The 16,874-nt window shown below is 36.7% G+C and overlaps 1 protein-coding gene and 1 long non-coding RNA gene across 2 annotated transcripts; both read left to right on the top strand.

Moving 5' to 3' along the window:
* LOC121983099 lies at positions 1-553 on the top strand. The gene is made up of 3 exons (XR_006112383.1): positions 1-24; positions 110-203; positions 288-553. It is a non-coding gene; the product is annotated as an uncharacterized LOC121983099 (long non-coding RNA).
* Positions 554-2,823: 2,270 nt separating this feature from the next.
* On the top strand, positions 2,824-4,441 carry LOC121979865 (metal transporter Nramp5-like). The gene is made up of 7 exons (XM_042531850.1): positions 2,824-2,828; positions 2,972-3,071; positions 3,393-3,497; positions 3,583-3,714; positions 3,837-3,932; positions 4,008-4,121; positions 4,193-4,441. Exons 1-7 carry the CDS (start codon positions 2,824-2,826, stop codon positions 4,202-4,204), a joined length of 564 nt encoding a protein of 187 aa, XP_042387784.1. The 3' UTR covers positions 4,205-4,441.
* Positions 4,442-16,874: the final 12,433 nt, after the last annotated feature.

The raw sequence follows: 16,874 nt of genomic DNA, 5'->3' as shown, positions 1-16,874 counted from the left end.
TTTGCTTGTTCTGTGGGTGCACAGGTAGCCTTTTTTCGTCTCCTCGTTATCTGTTTCCTTCTTTTTCTGTACTCTTCCGGCCATCAATTACTTTCACATTTCGCCGTAGGAGTTGTGAAACAGAGAGCAGGGGGAGTGAGGCATAGAAGGGGGAGAAGAACGATGCTGGGTGGAATTCTAGGTGGGAAATTCTTCAACAAATGGTAAGAAGTAATTCTGTTTCTTGGTAAAGTTTGGAGCTTTTGTTCTTGGTGGTGGATATTCACGATGGATCGACTGGGCAGCAGCAAGCACTCGGCGAAGAACATAAGGGCGAGGATCGGGCCGATACGAAGTAAGAAACAGGCCACGGTGCAGTGGCTCAAAAAGGACGTCGCCGACCTCATCGCTGCCGGCCACGAAGCGAACGCGTACGGAAGGGTAAGAGTTTGTTTTCGCTTTCAAGAAATTGCTAATAATGAAGTTTTTTGTTTTTGAAATTAAAAAAAAAAAGAAGAAGAAAAGAATAGGAAATTGGATGAATGCTAAGGTTCCCCCTTTCCTCGAGCTCATTTTGGTGTAGGTTTCCTTGAAAGATCTATCGCTACTGTAGTTCTTGTGTTTTTTGTTTAAGCATTAAGAGATTGAGTAAAGGGATGGTTTCTAAGCACTTCCAAATTGGAGTATTTGCCTTCAGGGCATTTGTTCAATTTCCTGTTCAAAAATGAGAGGAAAAAAAACTTGTTTTTAACATTCCTGCATATTGTGTTTCTGCTCTTGATTGTTTGGTTTCACCCTTCATGTTTTGATGTTAAAAAGAATTGCTTTCGAGCATTTTATATCTGATATTTCTGTTCTTAATTTGCTTGGCTTATTTATTTCTTCTAGCTTTCTTTTAAATATTCTATATTTACTTTTGGTCTTAGCAGTTTTCTCCTCACGCGCAATAGGAAGACTGCATTATTTTGTTTATTTGTTGCAAATCAGCATAGAGGGAAGATAACTTCCATAATATATAAATTTTGGGCAAAAGGAAATTGGTAGGTTTTAGTTTAACCTTTTGGGTATGTGTATTTTCCCACCACTGCGAGCAATAATTAATGAAGAAAGAATTTCTGATCGAGGTATATATCTTCTAAAGCCTTGAAACATTTTTATTTCTTAAGTCTTTTTTGCATGCCTGCATGTCTATAATTATGATATAGGTCTTTCCTTAGTGTTTGTGTATTTTCTACTCTTTGTTGCTGCAGGATGGAGTAACTTCTCTGGGAGTCCTTTTGAGGATGTGTGTTCCGCAAATATACAGAGGTTCAGATCTAGCAGAATCATAAACCAAAGCTCTCTTGCTCAACTTTTGCTGTCCTTTTTTGACAAGGTGCGATCTTTTAGATTCATGGCTAGTTACCTAATTGTACAATATTTAGCGTTTTAGACTGAGCAAGTCTCGATTTTCTTATCTTGAATTTATATAAAGTAGGCTATGATAGAAAGAGGCTGTTGGGATATTGATCAATATTTAATCTATATGTGCAGTTTTCAGATATTAGAACTTCTGGTTCAGATTATAGCATCTCGACATATGAAGGACGACAAAAAAGCCATCGTTTTTGTAGATCGCTGCCCCTGATTGTAAGATTGTTGATGTTTCTGCTGAAATTTCTTGGAATAATTACTTGCAGTCTATAGCTAGTTGATGATCTTTCAACTTTACAGATAGAGGATTCGTTCAAGCGAATGGAAAATGCTACTAGAACAGTCCGCTGGGTTGAACTACCTAAGATATCAAATGCATTTCAGAATGCGCACAATAAGCTTTCATCTGGTTCGGTGCTCTCTGATCGTGACTCCTTGCTCTCTCTTTTGACTAGGCCTTTCCTTGCTTCTAAGTTTCGTGAGCAGCAATCGTCAACACATTGCATCTGTTTTATTTGATTATGTGAAAGATAACATTTTCTTTAATGCAAGAACGTGACTTGTTCATTCGACTATGTGGTTCCAGGTTGGTAAGCACAGCCTTGTGTTAACTTTAGAGATTGAAAATTGATGTAATTAGCATGTTTTTCTGGTGCTATAATCCAATGATATAATTTATTCTTCCAATGCGAGTAAACATTGTCAGATTCCTTTATACTCCTTTATGTATTAGATTTCTTATGATTATTTCTAATTGGCTTCTCATTTTTCTGGTCGTAGAGATCGAGCGGATCGAAGAAATACTTGCAATGTCGAATGGAAGGGTTAGTTTGCATAATTGCATCTAGTTTAACTTTTTCCCTCTTAATGGAACATTCTTGAGATAAAAATGAGTGCAAAATAAGTCTGTTAATATCTTAATTGTCTCGGAAGAAGTCTATTGTGTCACTTGTGTTGGGCTATTGTATAATTTGAATACTTAATTCTATATTTTTCCCTCTGTTTGACATTATAATTGTTTCTCTTTGAAAGTGTCCTTAATCTTAGTCCATCTCGTATTTACTTTATTCACAGATTATTAGTCTTGATGAAGCTCATACTTCTTGGGTGCTTGTACAGATAAGTAGATTATAAATCTTTGTTTTCTTAAACACACTAATGGTTTTATTTTGTTTCCATACACTTGATGGTGAAACAAGACCTATCAGAGCTTAGTTTCTGCAATGCTACAACAGATTTATCTGAGAATCCCTTATCCCTCCTTTGAGATAATAATTGTTGATTAAGAATCACCCACTAGTGGGAATTACATGAAGCCCTTGATCAAGTTGTATCCGCTATTGCTTGAATAAGTTGATTAAAGTTGCAAGTTGAGCCCGCACTTTCACTAAGACTAGAAACTTTATCCTTTAATCAAGTAGTAGCTTCTTGATGGAGTTTATTTAGCATATGAAACTCATTTAAGATTTATGTCTGTTGTTCAATATTTTTTTGACCTCATACTTGTTATAATTTTTTGTTTATAATGCATTGGACCTTATTTAACATTATTTAAATTTTAAAGTGTGTATTTAAATAGATATATAACAAGTAGCTTTATTGAAGAAACTACCGTGCTAAAGAGGGACATTATTGCAGTCATTCAAAAGTTCAATATCCAAGTTAGCAATTTGACTCAAGTAAGTTTTACAATAGCTTCTTTATATAACTATACTTACATGTTAGATTTCCCCTTGAATTGTTGTCAATCAATAGAATAATGATGCAGTATTTTTGTCAATATAAACAAAAAAATGTATTTTTGTTCGTACTAAGTTTTTAGGTTGAAACTATATATGCGATTGTCAAAAAGAATAATTTTTTTATTACATGTCAGAGATGATGATTTTTATTACTGATCTTTCGTTGTTCATTCCTTTATACTATCTTGTGAAGGACTAACTTTTCCACCATTTTTAGAAAAAGTGTGTCAATTTCAACACTGCTCCATTTTTTTTCAGGATGTCCTTGGAAAGTCTAGTTCAACTGTTTATGCCATTGCATTGTTAGCCTCTGGACAGAGCTCTGCAATAACTGGTGCATACGCTGGGCAATACATCATGCAGGTGGTAATTTGATAGGAAACACAAAGATTAAACTAATGTATGATATTCGTAATCTGTCTTTACCCAATTCCCAATTCCCTTGAAGGGTTTTCTAAACATGAAGATGAAAAAATGGCTGAGGAATCTCATGACTCGATCAATCGCAATCACTCCAAGTCTCATCGTGTCCATCATCAGTGGTTCCTCAGGAGCCGAACGACTCATCATAATCTCATCGGTACTATTGATATTCCTTCTCCAAATTTCATAATCTTAGTATTCAGAAGCAATATAAGTGTGAGAACAGGATTTTTGACACAACATTTCTCAAGTATCAAAATTCTCATTTATGTAATGCAGATGGTACTATCATTTGAGTTGCCATTTGCACTCTTATCTCTTCTCAAATTCAGCAGCAGTCAAACAAAAATGGGACCTCATAAAAGTTCAATATATGTAAGTTTACTCAGATAATTTATATTTGTAAGTGATAATTAATAGAGTAAATGACTATATATATTTGCTGTGTAGATCATTGTGGTGTCATGGATTCTTGGTTTGCTTCGGGTAGCAATCAACATCTACTTCTTAAGCACCAGCTTTGTCAGTTGGCTCATTGATAGCAGCCTACCAGCAATTGCTAACGTTCTCATCAACATCATTGTTTTCCCTCTCATGGCAGTGTACATTCTTGCTGTGATCTACTTAACCTTTAGGAAGGAGACTGAAGTAACATTCGTCGACCCATTGAATTCTTCACATGTTAACATAGAGAGTGGTGGTTCATTTCAAGTTGATGGAATGAGTAGATCTGAAGTTGCACCCGTCAGAGAGGATCGTGCAGATATTCCCCTCCCTGATTAGATAATTAAGGTTCTAATTACTTGGATGTTGGTACTGAGTCCTTCACAAGTTAGTTCTTCTTCGGCACCAACTTCATATTGTTCATTAATTGTAAATAGAGTTTATTTATTTATTTGTATTGGGATAAATTTTATTTGAACATGAGATATGTTTCTTCTTTTGTAATTGTAATTCTTGTATAACTAACATTTTGAATAATATTGATGTGGGGAATATTCTTTCTTGATTATGATTCTTTATTATATATTTAAATTGAAATATGATATATTGGTATTAAAAGATAATAATTTAAAAGACAACGGCTTAAAACCATTATTGTTGTCTATCACCCTCAAAGACAACGGTTAAAAACCGTTGTCGTAGCCTAAAAAACGGTTGTAATTGGAAAAAAAATGCTCTAAAAAACAACGGTTTTAAACCGTTGTCTTTTCATTCAAAGACAACGGTTTAAAACCGTTGCAAGACCGTTGTCTTTTCATTCAAAGACAACGGTTTAAAACCGTTGTCGTAGCCCCCCACTTTTAACAACACTGCCAATTACAACGGTTTTAAAGGGCCTACGACAACGGTTTTTAACCGTTGTCTTTTAATGTTTTTGTTGTAGTGTAGTCACAAAGACCAAATAAGAACATTCATTCCATACATTAGGGAAAATGGTTCGTGTGACAGTAAGCACACTGAGCAATTATTGCTAAGAAGATTGTTACACCTTACATAGCTGCTCTCTGAGCAATCAATGCTAATAAAGTTGTTACACTTTACTTAGCCACTCTTTCAAATGAATTAGATACACTCTCATTATGGCACATATCCTCTCTTCTGGCGGAACATATCCGCTACCCAGGAAATATCCAATCTCCCAGTGGTACACAACATTATCTAGGAGATATCCATGTCTTGCTATTTACCCAGATTAAATAATCTTGATTTACATCAATATGAACATCTCTAATCCCTCATAATGACTATTATGTCAAGAGCATATTCCATATTCAATATTCACAATCATTTCTATACATAACAGAAATGAGTCGACCAGTGAATAACATCAAAAGGTGTAAATCTATTTAATTTTCCTTTTTAGCTAAAATCTATTCATTTTAATCAGTCGCTTTTTTAGTTATGCTCCATAGACTGAATCATCCATAGCCAATAGGAAGCATGCTAAAGTAGTAGACACTGATTATAACTTTAAGTAGACAGCTAAATACTCACTGAGAGTAAAATTGAGATTAACTTGTAATTTCAAGGGTCTCACATAGTAGAGAAGCAGGAATCTATTCTCCTACTACCATTCTTGTTGCCATAGCACATGTGGTATGAATCACATGCTATGATGTTATTTTTTTTACTAAAAAGAGCACATGTTTTTCTCAAATTTTAACATCATACAGATTTCGATCTAGACATACCTAATGCCTCCACCTGAATTCAACATATGAATTCCAATATGGCCTTTAAACAGATTCAGTAAATGGTGGGTACATTTACTCTGATCATTATATAAATGATCTCATCTTGATATAATTATCAACGCGACCTTAACTTATAGGTATGTCTCTATTCACAGTTACATAAGTTGTCCCATAAGTAACGACCTTACCTCTATGTATACTTAATAAATAGAGATGATTGTCCATGTGAGTGGACCAATCTCAATCTGCCAACATGCTCATCGAGAATTTAATCCAAAATGTAACAATATATATACACTGAATAGATCATGACATTTTACAACGTGTTGTATTTTACGAAGTCACAAAGACTTCCCATATTCTTGAAATGACTCTTTAGTCAATGACTTAGTAAAAGGATTTGCAAGCATAGTATGTGTAGGGATATACTTAAGAATTATCATTTTCTTGTCCACAATATTCCTTATAAAATTATGCTTAATTCTATATGCTTGCCTTTGTTGTGATATTTAGGATCCTCGGTTTGACCGTTACAGTACACTGTAACAGGATTCTCACTATTCTCAGTAATTTTCAAATGCTTCAGGAACCTTTTCAACTAGATAGATTGTTGCACAACTGATGCGCAAGCCACACAGCTTCCATTGTCGATAATGCTACACAAGTCTAGCCATATAATTTCTATTGTCGACAAGACTATACAAGTCAAGCCACACAACTTCCATTGTCAACACGGCTACATAAACCTGCTTCTTGCTATTCCATGAGATGACGCTATCATTTAGCAAGAAGGTATAGCTAGATGTGAATTTTCTGTCATCAAGGTCTCTTGTCCAATCTGCATCTGTGTAGCTACTCAGGCTTATCTTAGATCCTTGAAAACAGATACATAATTGTTGTCCTTCTAAGGTATTTTAATATTCTCTTTACCACTTTCCAGTATCTCGATCTTGCATGGGTTTAACTGGAAACGACTAACTAAGCCAACACCATAGCTTATATCAAGATGAGTACACAACATAGTGTACATCAAACTACCAATAGAACTGGCATATGGTATTACCTTCATTTTGGCTATTTCTTTAGGAGTCTTGGGATACAATGTTGCAATCTGACATATTGAAGTGTTGTAGCATCTTAGCGATATAAGCCTCTTGAGACAATCCCAATAGTTTTTTTGATCAATCTTTCATGATCTTCACTCCTAAGAGGTACTCAACTTATCTTCAAAAATAATATCCTCCATTTGGGTATATCCTTTTGTAACTAGTCGAACTTTGTATCGATTAATTGATCGATCCGCTTTCCTCTTGATTTTGAGAATAAACTTATTCCTAATAGCCCTTCGACCTAGAGGAAGATCAACTATAATCCCAAACTTGATTCTTTCTCATCAACTCCATCTCTTCAACCATTGCAACTTTTCATTTTTTCTCTAACTCTACATCCCAATGTTTCCTATTGAGGTTCATCATCGTCAATTGGAAGTGTTATCAATGCCTCATTCTCAATATCAAACCTCTTCTTAGGTTTGATTTTATGAACACTTCTTCGTAAGTTAGGCTGCCGAGAAGTCAACTCATGACTCGACATATCACTCCCACTCGGTTGACTAGATTCAGACATCCATTTTGACACCTCTCTTGTTGATAATATCTCATCCTCCTCAAATAGAGGAACTTTTTTTTATCAACATCACCTCTGATTGAGAACCGTATTTCAAGAAAAGTCGCATCTCTTGAATCTATTTCGGAGATGGTTTCATCTAGTTGCCCACCTATGAAAACAGAACCTTTGGAGATTTCATGATATCTAATAAAGATACATTTCTTACCCTTAGGTCCTAGTTTTCCATACTAGTGAGAACTCTCATGAACATAAGCAGCTAACCCTCAGGTCTCAGATTACTTAAATATGATTTTCTGCCTGTCCAACGTTCATATGGGGTAGACGAACTCACTTTGAAAGTACTTTGTTAAGTATATAGGCTACAGTTAATAATGCATCTCCCCAATAGGAGATTGACAAATTAGCCTGCACCATTATAGACCTAACCATTTCAAGAAGAGTCCTATTTCTTCTTTTAGCTGCCCCATTTTACTATAGAGTTTCAGGGATTGTCAGCTGTCTAATAATCCCTCTATCATTACGTATTGTCTTGAACATATCAGACAAATATTCCTCTCCATGGTTAGTACGTAAAGTCTTAACTTTACGTTCCGTTTGATTCTCAACTTCGTTCATATAATGAATGAAGCAATCCAATATTTCAGATTTGTGAGAAATCAAATACACATGATCGAACTGAGAGAAATCATCAATAAATATAATGAAATAGGAAGTTTCATGTCTAGCCTTCACATTCATTGGACCACAAATATCCTAATGAATTATTTGTAATGGTGATTCAGATCTAATAGCCTTACCAAATGGTTTCCTAGTTGCTTTTCTAGCAAGACAATGCTCACATATAGATAAGTGAATCTTAGCCTGAGTGCCTAATAAACCCTCTCTAGCCAACCGATTCATACGTTCTTGTCCTATATGTCCTAATCTAGCATGCCAAACCTCATTAGTTATATCTGCATTATTAGTTAGAGCAATGTTCAAAAAATAACCTTCAATTGCACAACTGACATCTGGTTCTACTTCAAGAACCATAAAACCATTTGTTAAAAAATCATATCCGATTAACACGGAGTCATCTTAAGTTCAACACATTGACTGTAAAAATTAATACAGTACCTAAATCAAGAAGGCATGTAACGGAAACAAGATTCCATTGAATTTCAGGAGCACATAGGACGTCATGTAGAAACAAAACACTATCACCACGAAGGTTGAGTTTGCAAGTGATGATTCCTTTGACTTTAACTCTTGCATTGTTTCCTACATAGATCCATTTGTTACCAACTGGTACTTGATGGTACTCAACAAATGTAACTTGTTCTCGAGCTACATGGTTAGTTGCTCCCAAATCTATAATCCACAAAGGATAAGAATCAGCTAACAACACTGAACTAGTAATAAAATACTCAGGAAAAGAAAACACACATGGATTTACCTTTTTTGGCTTAGTGCACTCTCGAGTGAAGTGACCTTTCTTGTCGTAATTAAAATAAGTTAACCTATTTTTAGGTTTCTTTCTAGTCTTCTTTCCTATCTTCTTGATTTGGCTCTATCCTACAATAGCAGCTTCTTTCTTCTTTCCCTTCCTTTTTTTGTACCATTTTTTTCATGGATCCAGATGATCCAACATAATTGACAACCATATAGGCTTGTCCAGAAATCCTTACGGATTCAACTCTCTCAGTCTCCAATTCTACATGGCGTGAGACGTTAGTAAAAGTCTTTATACTCTCATTGTGAATCAAGGTCTGCTTCATGGTCTCCCAAGAATCTAGAAGGGAATGAATAACCGCTTGAACCTGTTGTTCATCTGTCAACTCATGACCAGCAGTTTTAAGCTCTCGAATCATGTTCGACATCTCCCCAAGGTGTTGAACCATTGAAACATTCAGACGTTTAATGTAGCTGTCAAACTTAATTGTTAGTTGTCGAAGCTTGCTTAGACTTCCTCCACTATATTTCTCCTTAAGGGCTACCCAGACTTCATGAGCCATAAGATACAACTCATATTCAAAAACTAGGTCATCCACCATTGAATTAATCAATATTCCCTTAGCAGTGGAGTCTTTCTTCTTCCATGTCTTATAGGCATCAAGATCTCATCTGTTCTGTATAGTGGGATCTACAGGTGCTTCCATAACCTGTTTTATAGCCTCAAGAACTTCTTTTTCCTTAAGAACATATTGTATCTTAAGTTGCTAGATTTTGTAGTTATCCTCATATAATTTCTCTCTATTATTGAGTTTAGCTATGATGTTCTTATTTGTCATGATCTAACATAAATAAACATATTATTTAGTATTCAGTACAATTCATATCATGCAATTTATGATTGACTCAATATTAATTTGAGTTGGTTTACAAAATTAAGTGATAACTACATTTCCACTCATCATTTGTATGGCCCAATCAAATCAACATTGATCAATATTATTACATATATATATCCCAACAAATGAACTAATCATCGTTCTATCATGATTTCTTTAATTAAATAAACTAATCATTTTTCATGTATTATGTAGAGTAATTAGCATCTGAATGAACATATCATTCATATAAACACGCTGCATATTGTTAACATATAACATTCCTTTTCTTGTTTGTTAACGTGTAACATAATATTTCATAAAGTAGTATTATTCGTACATAACAACAATTTTGGATACCATATTTACATAGGGTGGGTTTGATGGCTACATTGGATTTAGTAATAGATATGAGTGGATGGAGTTTGGATCGGTTTAGATTGATTAATAGTTGATACATTGGTTATATATCCTTAGTTTTACCTCGTATCATGTATTTGTAGGATTCGAGTTGAATGCGATCTTTTGGACTTGTAAAAGACGATTGACACGATCTACATATAAAGGCGGGTACTTCTTATCTTGATTCTGTAGTTCTTTGAACTTAGTGCATGAGCTATCCTTGGATAGAAATTGCTTTTACCTTGACTCCACTCTTATTTATCTTGTGCTTGATACTTCCACTCGATCTTCGAGATATTCATTTTTTACATCTATACAGTCTATTGTTGTTCATGATAGATAGCAGATACTAGATACCATGGTTGTATGCTTGGACTGTTGTTTATTTATGTACTATATTGAGCATGCTGGCTTCATGTAGCATACCTAAATTTTCCTTATATTGGTATGATGACTGTTGTTTATTTATGTACCGTATTGAGCATGCTGGCTTCAAGTAGCATAACTAATTTCTGCTTATATTGTATGATGACTGTTGCATTTGACGCATCATATCATGGCATGCATGTCAACGACCAATTCTCCCTTGCGGTCGAGAGAGTCGTTGACCAGGGCCGCATCCTCGGCCACTCGAGAGAGTGGTAGCTGGAGTTGATGCCGCTTGTCCTGACGTGCTTCCACTCGGTCACTCATAGGTAGTGATAGCTGGAGTTGCGAGCAGCAGGAACCCCCGTCGCAGATGTACCTAGTTAGCTATTATGCAACTGTCCCCTCGGCCATTCGAGAGAGTGGTAGCCGGAGTGGTGTACAGTCTGTCACTGACCTGCCTCTCGATCATACAGGGGTCATGGTGTAGAGGGGTGGGCGGGAGTGACTATCCGTGCATACGTTGTTATTATACTTGCTTTGGTTGCTGCTGTTTACATATGCTGTTATTGCTTACTTACTGATGTTGCTCACTTATGCTGCTATGCTTGCTTATGTTGAGATATACCCTCGTTGTAGGTGTTTAGTCCTTGGTTTACTTATTGGAAGTTTATATATACCTTACATATTTCCTCTGTAGTTATGAGCAGTACTGTAGCAGATTAGTACTACTTTTGACCTTCTATTACTAGCCTTGGATATGATTTCAGGTATGAACATTTATTGTAGTTTTATTTTAGTATCTGCTATTTCCTTTATGAGAATGTATACTCTTGGCTCACTTTCTAGTTGTATTTTATGTTCATGCACTATCTTTCCTTACCCGCTGAGTTCCAATACTCACCACCCCACAAATTGATTTTTCTTTCGCCAGATAGTAGGTAGATGAATTATGGATGCTTGGAGAGTCCCGGCTGTCAGTCCCACGTCACACTCGAGGATAGTCTTCTTTTTAGTTTTGTTACTGATTAGGTGGTATGTTGATTTTGCATATTTTATTTTCCAATAAGTCGATGTGGATTTTAGAGTCTAGTCTGGTGGTTGCAGGTATTTTAGTTAGTGACTTTGTTGGTTTTACATTCGTATTATTTTATGGTTTTCTGCTGCGTTTACTTTTAGTCGTGTGGGCTATTATTATATTGCATGGTTGTGTGTTTACTTTAAGCCGTGTGGGCTGTTATTATACTACGTGGTTGTGTATTTACTTTTAGCCGTGTGAGCTTATTATATTGCGTGGTTGTGTTTATATCCAGCCGTGTGGGCTGTTGAATATGTTATTATGTTATTTGTGTATATATATTGTTTCATATTGTCACCAGTACAGGGGAGATGCTGTCGAAATTTTGTCGGTAGAGACTCCTCTGGGGGCGTGACATCTTCTTCTCTTCTCTACCGCGACCGCGACGCTCACTTCTTCTGTCGTGACAAACACGGCTGCCATGACTGTTGATCATCGGCCTCCCAACGTGGTCGCCGACACTCTCCAGCCTAGGAAGCCGATAGCCAGCAATCCTCTCAGGGCTTGACAACTGTGGCAGATCGCGACCTAGTCTCGATCTTGCCTAGCGACGATGGAAGAGATATTTTTTTCGACGAAGAAACAAGTTTCATGCTTAGGCATCACTCTGATACCTTTGTTGATAGTTCTAAAGCATGAAAAACAGTAAACACTTACAGTGATCTCTTGCAGATCTACAATCGGTGCCGACAAGACTTACTGACAGAAGAATGATCACAAAATTGGAAAGCTCTTCATGGTTCATAAACCAAATCCCTCTCTAATGGATGTTCTCTTTCTCTGCAAGACACATAGTCTCGGTAGAATTCTGACATCACTTCTGTTGTGCTTCGATCTCATCTGCGTACACAACGTAGCAACCTTTTCCTGATGCATGCACTCCTTTCTCGTCATACACCAATTGTCTTGGATGCTCTTTTATATAGAGGAAGATGACTCTTCCTCTACCTCCATTAATGGAGAAAGGTGAAAGGGTAGGAAGATGAAGGGGAAGAGACACCCTTTCACCTTCTTAACACCAACAGAATATTCTTTATCCTTTGCGGTACAAAATGTCAAAAAGGTAATATGAGACCGTTGGGTCGAGGGGCATACTATGTGTCAAGCTGATAATCTGACCGAGCCTCCCAAGTGTTCCGACTGGCTACCACTTGGAGGTACCGTCCGGTCGAATTAGAGAACTATAGCCAGAGACTTGCCATTTGCTCAACCTCTTAATTAATTGAGTCAGGAAGTTTGGAAAGACTGAGTATCTAATTGGGCCGACCAGGTGAATGGTCAGACTCGGTGCAAATCTGACCGATCCATCAGTTCAATTAATGTGATAGTTTGATCGACTATCCCTCATCCGAAGGAACTAGCTGTGCAAATTTCTGAGATTGTTTCTTCTTTAATTTTGAATGTTAGCCGGTCGTCTGGGATCCCACCCAATCGTGGTATCACTGTTAATTTTGAATGTCCTCTGCACCATAGGTTGAATTTCCAAGTGACTTGGAAAGTTCATTCTATCTTTATTATATATATAATGGTTTTAGGTAATGGACTAAGTATTAAGTATTAACTAGAAAGGTATACTTTGAGCCATCTCAAATTGCAAGTACGATTAGTACTTAGATAATTTTACTAACATCAATTATACTTCCCCACATATCAAAATTCACAAAATGAAAATCTTTAATAATTCTAGTCATTTCTTAATACAGCTTTCAATCTTTTATAAGTGTTATATTTCTCGATTTGTGCAACTTTAATCTTAATTTTTTTCACACTGAGAAATAATAAGATGACAAGAGTTGGAATACTAAATGAGATGAATATTCTGAAAGTTTTTTTTTTCTGATTGTGCATAAATTGTGTTCTAGATTTATCGATATATATATATATATATATATATATATATATATATATATATATATATATATATAACTTTGTCTTTTATTGATTTGAATTTAACTCCTACAAACTACTTCATTTACGTTCCCAATTTCTATCATAATGGAGAAGCTAAAATCTCTCCAAACCTAAATGTGTTGAATATCAAATTTTCATCTAAAATTTTTCTAAATATTTTTAATGACAAAATAAGTCGGACCAAACCGCCAAAATAAATTTTGAGCCATGAGTTAAAGTCCAATTGAATTTGGATTCAATCTATCAAGAATGCATGGTAATTAGTCACATGGATTCAAGACAGGATCAATTTATGGGATCCTATATAATTCACAGACTGACAAGCAATCCAGAGGTTGTGCTCAGCTCTACCGACAAAATATTGGTGCAGTGAGCACCAGATGATCGAACCTGAGTTTTGATTATGGCAAAAGGTTCAAAGTTAAGCTGTGGTGTTATCTAACAAGGTTCATGGAGCTTGCAGGAAAGTCCTAAGTGATACTTAGGCAAAAGTCCTAGCTAGGGCTAGGCAGGTGAAAACCCTAGGGGGTAGTAACCCTAAGTCCTAGGGGGAGGTAACCCTAGGTGGAGGAAAACCCTAAGGGGTGGCAATCTTAGGTCCTAGGGGGTGGTAACCCTAGGTAAAGAAAAATCCTAAGGGGAGGGGGGGTAACCTTAAGTCCTAGGGGGTGGTAACCCTAGGTAGAGAAAAACCCTAGGGGGCGGTAACCCTAGGTCCTAGGGGGTGATAACCCTAGGTGGAGAAAAACCCTAGGGGGTGGTAACCCTAGGTGGAGAAAAATCCTAGGGGGCGGTAACCCTAGGTCCTAAGGGGTGGTAACCCTAGGCAGAAAGTCCAGTCGGTCTGGAAGGCCGGACTGGCATTAGGTAAATCTCCTGAGTGGAGTAGGTGAGGACGCGTTCCCCGTAGAGGGAACAGTAGGCGTCGGGTCGACCTAAGGTTTCCGGATGGAAACCCGAAGTCAGACTCGGACAGTCCGGAGATTGTCAAACTTTCACTTTTATACTATCACTTATGTGTTATGAGCTAACTTTGTGCTGCAGGGTATTTTTGTGTTTAACATATCTTGCAAGGACCAAAGTGCAAAATTGACCTCGGATGAACAGTACCGAGGCGCCTCCATGGAGCTTGGAGGCGCCTCGGGTGCAAAACCTGAGCTGGCTGCGAAGCAAGCTTGGAAGCGCCTTGAAGGAAGCCAAGGCGCCTTGGACAGCTTGATGAAGGCGCCTTGGAGAGGCTGAAGGCGCCTTGAACCTGATAAGGTTCGACCAGTTCAACCCTTATCTCCGCGACTGACTCGGCTCATTCAAAGCACCTTGGTGAACAGTAGAAGGCGCCTTGAACACCCTTTATAAAGGATCTCGACCAGCAGCTCATTCCAACCAATTCCAAGTAATCTCTTTGCGACCAGCTGCTAACGACACGATCCCGAACTACTGTGACAACCACCCGACGACTCGGAGCTCCGAAACTTCAGTTTTTCTCACTGTCGTCGGTATAATTCAATTGTTTATTGTTAGCTATTGTACTTCATCTTGTAATCATTTTTATCGAGCTTATAGTTGTTGCCCACGCAAAGCGATCAAGGATCGCGGGCCTTCGAGTAGGAGTCGATCTAGACTCCGAACGAAGTAAAATCCCCTGCGTCTTTCTGTGTGATTATTCTCTGTTTATTCCACTGCTTTAACTCTTACGCCTTTACGATTCCGATAATCAAAAAAAAATAGCCGTGAGCGCTATTCACCCCCCTCTAGCGCTTTTCGATCCAACAATTAGTATCAGAGCGGGGTCGCTTCGAATAGGTGAAACCACCATTCAAGCATTTCTTTCGTTTTTTCCCTCCAAAACTGTTTTCAAAAATTCATTTTCATCTTTTCACAATTGATTGGGATTAACGAAATATCGCATTTAGAAAATTTTGAAATAATATTTTTTTATATTATTTTAATAATATTTTTTATATTATTTTAATAATATTTTTTATTATTTTATTATTTTTTTCCTCAAAATTTGTAAATTGCTATTTCTATCTTTATTCTGCACTACTAATCCAAGACCAAGTCTTGGAACAAGTTTTTTGCTCATATTGCGTGCTAGGTTTTTAAATGGCCTATGAAGATGAATACAACACCGCAAGCCTACCACTCTTGTCCAGCGAAAATTTTGGTTACTGGAAAAACCAGATGGAGCACCAACTGAAAGCCCAAGTGGAGACATGGACCATAGTCCAGATCGGACTCATTCTCCCAACTGAAGAAGGTGTATCCATCACCTATGACAAGTGGGATGCACAAACGATAAGAAACTTTGAGACAAATGCAAAGGCAACATGTATTCTCCTGGGCGGACTATCAAATTCAGAGCTTGATCGAGTCGGAAGGTTCGACACTGCTAAAGAGCTTTAGGAGAAACTACTCAAACTTCATGAGATTCCTTCAGAGTCAGAAATTGAACAAGACTGCGAACCCAAATACGAATCTCTAGAGTCAACCTCCGAACCAGACTCAGAAGAATCAGATCAGACCAATTTCATAGCACTAATGGCCAGAGAGGAAATTATTGAATCTGAGTCTGAACTCGAGGTGGCAACAGTCAAGGGGGAGGATCCTGTCATGACTTTGAGAGGTAAGATTGTAAATTCAAAATGCAAATGTCACATAACTTGTTTTAAGTGCAGGGAGAGAGGGCACTATAAAAACGAGTGTCCTACTCATATGACTCGGCTGACACAATCGAAGGAGAAGGAGAAAATGATCAAAAGAGGGAAGGAACAAATTAAATGCTCCAAATGCAAACAAATGGGTCACTGCAAAAGACAGTGCCCAGAAAGAAGACCCAATAATCTAGAGGGAGAAATCAAGGTAAATAAATTTACATTATATGAAAATCTAATTTTTACAACACATGATTGCAGTAATTTAACTAATCTTGCTTGCTCAAGTATAGATTTTTCTTCAAAATTAGATATGCATGCTAATAATACCATGATTAAATTTGATTCATATCTAAACAAGAATAACTCAAAATTATAAAGTAAAAATAAGAAATTAACTTTAAGAAAATTAGGAATACAAAATAATATTTTAAAAGATAAAATTGATAAATTAGAGAAGATTGTTAATAATTTAGTCAAATTACAAAAATCTAGACTTAGATTACAAGTCTAAAGTAAAACTTAAATACTACGAAACAAGCTAAAAAGGAAATCAAATTAAATAAACTTAAAATTCAAATTAAATTAAAATCAAGTTAAATTCGAGTTAAATTAAATCAAAATCAAATTAAAATCCAAAGGAAGGCTCCATAATAGCTGGCACCTCCGAATTTAATCTACCTGAAATGGGTAAACAAGAGTAGACTACCCGGCAGGGTAATTAAGGTTAGAGAAAATGGGCTAGGTTTAACTTGACCCATGGTACTGGT

The sequence above is a fragment of the Zingiber officinale genome, chromosome 5A (assembly GCF_018446385.1).
Source record: "Zingiber officinale cultivar Zhangliang chromosome 5A, Zo_v1.1, whole genome shotgun sequence".
NCBI lineage: Eukaryota > Viridiplantae > Streptophyta > Magnoliopsida > Zingiberales > Zingiberaceae > Zingiber > Zingiber officinale.
Note: the sequence above shows the minus strand (reverse complement) of the source record. Positions and strands in the feature narration are given on the sequence as shown.